The sequence below is a fragment of the Salmo salar genome, chromosome 20 (assembly GCF_965601325.2).
Source record: "Salmo salar chromosome 20, fSalSal1, whole genome shotgun sequence".
Taxonomy (NCBI): domain Eukaryota; kingdom Metazoa; phylum Chordata; class Actinopteri; order Salmoniformes; family Salmonidae; genus Salmo; species Salmo salar.
The window spans coordinates 4,483,095-4,489,178 of record NC_138310.1 but is presented as its reverse complement, the minus strand read 5'-3'; the positions used below and the strand labels follow the sequence as shown (position 1 = coordinate 4,489,178).

At 42.8% G+C, this 6,084-nt stretch overlaps 1 protein-coding gene across 1 annotated transcript; it reads left to right on the top strand.

Annotated features, from left to right (window-relative positions):
* The first annotated feature begins 2,780 nt into the window (after positions 1 to 2,780).
* xbp1 (X-box binding protein 1) lies at positions 2,781 to 5,845 on the top strand. Its single transcript, NM_001252352.1, has 5 exons — positions 2,781 to 3,109; positions 3,604 to 3,700; positions 3,784 to 3,897; positions 4,208 to 4,374; positions 4,652 to 5,845. The coding sequence occupies exons 1-5, from the start codon at positions 2,883 to 2,885 to the stop codon at positions 4,830 to 4,832; spliced, it is 786 nt and encodes a 261-aa protein (NP_001239281.1). The 5' UTR covers positions 2,781 to 2,882; the 3' UTR covers positions 4,833 to 5,845.
* The last annotated feature ends 239 nt before the right edge of the window (positions 5,846 to 6,084 follow it).

Below are 6,084 nucleotides of genomic sequence, written 5' to 3'. Positions count from 1 at the left end.
ATTCAATATGATTGGACATGATTTGGAAAGGCACACACCTTTCTATATAAGGGCCCAGATTTGGCAGTGCATGTCAGAGCAAAAACCAAGCCATGAGGTCAAAAGAATTGTCCGTAGAGCTTTGAGACAGGATTGTGGCGAGGCAAAGATCTGGGGAAGGGTACAAAAAAATTCAGCAGCATTGAAACAGTGGCCTCCATTATTCTTAAATGGAAGAAGTTTGGAACTACCAAGACTCTTCCTAGAGCTGGCCGCCCAGCCAAACTGACCAATCGGGGGAGAAGTGCCTTGGTCAGGGAGGTGACCAAGAACCCGATGGTCACTCTGACAGAGCTCCAGAGTTCCTCTGTGGAGATGGGAGAACCTTCCAGAAGGACAACCATCTCTGCAGCACTCCACCAATCAGGCCTTTATGGTAGAGGGGCCAGACCTCAGTAAAAGGCACATGACAGCCCACTTGGAGTTTGCTAAAAGGCACCTAAAAACTCTCAGACCATGAGAAACAAGATTCCCTGCTCTGATGAAACCAAGATTGAACTCTTTGGCCTGAATGCCAAGCGTCACGTCTGGAGGAAACCTGGTATCATCCCTACAGTGAAGCATGGTGGTGGCAGCATCATGCTGTGGGGATGTTTTTCAGCGGCTGGGACTATGAGACTAGTCAGGATCGAGGGAAAGATGAACGGAGCAAAGTACAGAGAGATCCTTAATAAAAACCTGTTCCACAGCGCTCAGGACCTCAGACTGGGGCGAAGGTTCACCTTCCAACGACCCTAAGCACACAGCCAAGACAATGAGTGTCCTAAGCACACAGCCAAGACAATGAGTGTCCCCGCCAGAGCCTGGACTTGAACCTGATCGAATATATCTGGAGAGACCTGAAAATAGCTGTGCAGCGATGCTCCCCATCCAACCTGAAGAATGGGAGAAACTCCCCAAATACAGTTGTGGCAAGCTTGTAGCGTCATACCCAAGAAGACTCAAGGCTGTAATTGCTGCCAGAGGTGCTTCAACAAAGTACTGAGTAAAGGGTCTGAATAGTTACATAAATGTGATATTTCCTCATTTTTATATATACATTTGCAAACATTTCTAAAAACACATTTTTGCTTTGTCATTATGGGGTGTGTAGATTGATGAGCAAAAAAAACTATTTTATACATTTTAGAATAATTCTGTAACAACAAAATGTGAAAAAAGTCAAGGGGTCTGAATACTTTCCCAACACACTGTAAACATACCTCCAACATACCAGTGACACATGACATCAAACAGAGAATATGTACTGTATGCAAAGAAGGACTGGGGAATAAAAAGACAAAAACATGTAATAAACATCCCATAGTATTGACCTGTATGATCCAAATCAAGTCAATCCCATGCTAGAAAACCGTTATTTTTCATTATTTCACCTGAATGCCACACACACACAACATGAGTGAGATGGATTGCAGTAGTACAATGGCAGGGGAGTAATCTAAATGCAATATACATTTACAAACAGCATTTACTATTGAATGATGGAGGAGAAACCATTGGGGGGATTTAGCGACAGTGGTGAAAACACCTGACGCAACCTTCTGCAATAACTTCTCTATATAGAAAACATGTGTCCATTGCAATAGTCTTCTTTTACAACTGCAATTATGTAGGCCTACTGAGTAGAATGTTAGAATGTTAGAACATTTATGAACATTAGAACAATTATGTAGGCCTACTGAGTAGAATGTTAGAATGTTAGAACATTTATGAACATTAGAAGAATTATGTAGGCCTACTGAGTAGTATGTTAGAATGTTAGAACATTTATGAACGTTAGAACAATTATGAAGGCCTACTGAGTAGAATGTTAGAACATTTATGTAGGCCTACTGAGTAGAATGTTAGAACATTTATGAACATTAGAACAATTATGTAGGCCTACTGAGTAGAATGTTAGAACATTTATGAACATTAGAACAATTATGTAGGCCTACTGAGTAGAATGTTAGAACATTTATGTAGGCCTACTGAGTAGAATGTTAGAACATTTATGTAGGCCTACTGAGTAGAATGTTAGAACGTTAGAACATTTATGAACGTTAGAACAATTATGTAGGCCTACTGAGTAGAATGTTAGAACGTTAGAACAATTACGTAGGCCTATAAAGTAGAATGTTAGAACGTTAGGAAAATGATGTATGCCTATAAAGTAGAATGTTAGAATGTTAGAACAATTATGTAGGCTTATAAAGTAGAATGTTAAAACGTTAGAACAATTATATAGGCCTATAAAGTAGACTGTTAGAACGTTAGAACAATTATGTAGGCCTATAAAGTAGAATGTTAGAACATTAGAACAATTATGTAGGCTTATAAAGTAGAATGTTAGAACTATTATGTAGTCCTATAAAGTAGAATGTTAGAACGTTAAAACAAAGTAAACTATTCAGAAAGTACTCCAAAATAAAACAAATTTCCTATTTAGAAACAGACATTTTAATGTGTCTAAAGAGAAAGTGGTCTACTACACCAGGGTGAAAATACTTGCCTCTGGGTATTTTTATCGGGAATTTTGAACGGGTCGGGTTTGTTACTGGTGCCAAGAGTAGGCAGAGGTCTGTAACATGTCTGTCGTAGCCCAGACTGGAAGTTCCACCTACAGGGAAGGGGAGGAATGCAAATGACATCAGCTCTATGACAAATAACACATTTGCATCACAGCCTCTGAGAGCCAATCACATTTCACCACGACTGTAGAAATAGATTGCGAGCGGTACGCGTTTTTTAGATTTCAGAACTGACGGGGATAGAAAGACCGAGAGAAACCTTAGGTTTCTTTGAAAAATAAATACAATTTACCTAATATTTGTAAGCGATATAGGTCCATAAGGGTAAACAAGATGGTCGTGGTGACAGCGGGACATAAAGTCATCTTGATTTCTGGGAAACAGAATGGCTCTCCCAGCGCAACGCAGTGCTACAGACGGTCAATTTCGGTCGTTTTGCCTTCATCTGCTTCGAACCAAGCGAATTCGTCGGATTCCGACTCAAATTCGACAACTGGGCCACCCCTGCGAAAAAGACAGAGACTCACTCATTTGAGTCCTGAAGAAAAGCAGCTTCGCAGGTTAGTTTCACGAAGGGACAGTTTAGTGTAACATTGTTCATGACTAGCCTATGTTAATGATTATCTAGCAATCAAAGGCGATCATATCTTGTGACCCAAAGGGGAACAATGGTGATTGTCCAACGGAAGCCGGCTACTCCCTGCGCCCCACATCTGGAACGGTTCCATGAACAGCATTGCTCAGTCTTTCCAATAACTAGGCTAAGAAAACATGCACCTTCTAAATTAGACTATAAGGTAGATCTGTATCTTTGGCCGGACTATCAAATTCAACAGGTATTGCTTATCAACGGATTTGAGTAGCCTAAAGTCAGTCGGCCTGTCCGACCCAGTTTTTCAGATTTGAAGCAGCGCAGTACTCGGATCTGTTCTGCCTGCGTGGCAGGAATATGGCGGCTGATTGCGCAATAACTAAGAACAAGCAATTACTGTTAGTCAACTTGTTCTGTCAGCAATTTCTAAAGAAAAATACTTCAAATGTCTGTCCTCTTCAGGAAACTCAAGAACAGAGTTGCAGCCCAGACAGCCAGAGACAGAAAAAAAGCTAAAATGGGGGACCTGGAAGACCAAGTTCTAGCGTTGGAGTTGGAGGTAAATGTATAACCACCATGTAAACGTGTCATGGTGTACATGGCTGCTAGACTGAGGTGTTCACACGTTTTTTCCTTCTCTAGAACAAGAAACTTCATGTTGCGAACAGGCTGTTACAGCAAAAAACATGTGGCTTGGTGAACGAGAATGAGGAACTGAGACAGAGGCTGGGGTTGGACACCCTGGAAGCCAAAGAGGTAAGAGGATTTGTGGAGTTGCTACTTATGCAGAAGGTGGAGGGTGGGGGTGAACTAAGTTGCCACCTGGTTGGCTGTCAGCTCTGTCATAGCCTTGGATCAGTACAATTACCTCTACTAACCTGTACATTTACTTGGTACCGGTATCCCCTTTATTTAGTAAATATTTTAACTCTATTTTCTTAACTGCATTGTTTAAGGGTTTGTCTAATCATTTCACACTAAGGTCTACTACACCTGTTGTATTTGGAGCATGTGACAAATAACATTCCATTTTTAATAATGACTGTTATAACACCTCTCTCCTCAGGTTCAGGTGTTGGAGTCCAGTGGGATTGATGCAGGTTTGGGGATCGGGTCTTCTGAGTCTGCAGTACTCAGGCTACGTGTGCCTCCGCAGCAGGTGCAGGCCCAGCAATGCCCAAACCTGAAGATTTCCCAATGGATACAGACAGTCCTGACTCTACAGACTCTGAGGTGAGACTGAGACCATTTTGTCTGCTACGGCTAATGTAAACAGACATTTTGTAGTGTGACATGGACTTTGTCATTTGGAGAAGAAACCATGTACCAGCACTTTTTATAATGAATAGTAATTGATTGGATTTATGTTGCCAAGTGCTTTTCCAGTAGTGTTTTTCTATTTGTCCCAGTCTTGTTTATTGGTGGCCATTTCCAGATCCACCCATAGACTCAAGTATGGTCTTCTATCTGTGTTCAGAGTTGTAATTCTCTCCTTCTCACCCTCCTCCAGTCTGATCTCTTGCTGGGCATTCTGGACATCCTTGACCCAGAGCTGTTCCTCAAGGAGTGTAGTGAGCAGGAGATCCAGGCGCAGGAGGTGCTGCTGGCTGGAGGGGGGGCAGGAGTACCTTCCCCCTCAACTGCAGCTATGGGGGCCACACCAATTAAGCTGGAGGCCCTTAATGAACTGATCCACTTTGACCACATCTACACCAAGCCTGTGGAGGGTGTGGCGCTTCCCCCTGGGCAGCAGGAAGTGCATTACGAGGAGAGTGTAACAAAGATGGAGGAGGTCTTCTCTTTGGCTGAGGAGGTCTGCGAGGTGGTGTGTGTCAAAGACGAGCCGGAGGAAGTGGTCATCATCCCTGAGAGTCACGGGGTGTTGGATGACTTCCTGTCCGCGGTCCTGCCGACCTCTGACCTGGCCCTGGGCGGCCTGGAGAAGACTGGTGCCTACCTGACAGAGACCTACAGCGACTCCGGATACGAGCGGTCCCCTTCCCCCTTCAGCGACATGTCCTCCCCCCTCTGCTCTGAGGGATCCTGGGATGATGTGTTCGCCAATGAACTGTTTCCTCAGCTGATCAGTGTCTGAGAGCCCTATTGGCCCAATTAATCAATGATCCAACCTATAGATCTCCCTTCTATTTTCATGTAGTTAAGTGACTACAGTAGATCATGCTTTATATTGATGTATAGATGGCAAAGTCATAGCCTTTTCCCAGATCTGTTTGTGCTGTTGAGCCAATGGCTATATTTGTTTTGGCTTAACAGTACAAACTAATCTGTGACCAGGCTAATACTAGATAACCTCGTGTTTTAAAACCAAAGTTAAGCACATAATCTCCTCTATTACAGCAGGTCTGTACGATGGGTGATCCTGCATTGATTTGTGGGAGATGTAGTTCTTGACATCTTAATTTGGCATAACTACTTGATTGCTAGTGGTTTTGTAAGATTGCTTAATAATCTATCCACACATTGTTGGGGTTATAAATGCATCCAGTATTTGTGTACATTGTATTTAGCTGGGGGATGGGGACTGATCGTTCCAAAGACACTTATTTATTTGTGTATTCTGCTCCGGCGTCTTCTGTATGTTATCGGTTTTAGCATGTAGGAATGCTTTCCTTTCCTCTGTATAATTTTGTTAGACACTCTCCTTGTTGCACTAAATTACTGCATTAAAAAACTTTGCATTGCATCTCGTTTGTCACTCATGAGGTCTGTCATACAGAGAATGTTTCATTCCCCAACCATCACTGACTAGAGCTGCACCATCAAATAGGCAAGCTTGGCTGTCTTGACTTTTCATGACATGGTATTTCCACTACATTCTACAGCGTGCTTATTAAGTTGTCTTTAAATGGCTATTGCTTTCTCCAAGAAGCGGAACATTCAGCATGTCCTTTCACTCGGTCTGCGGGGACCTGCCCTGGGTGC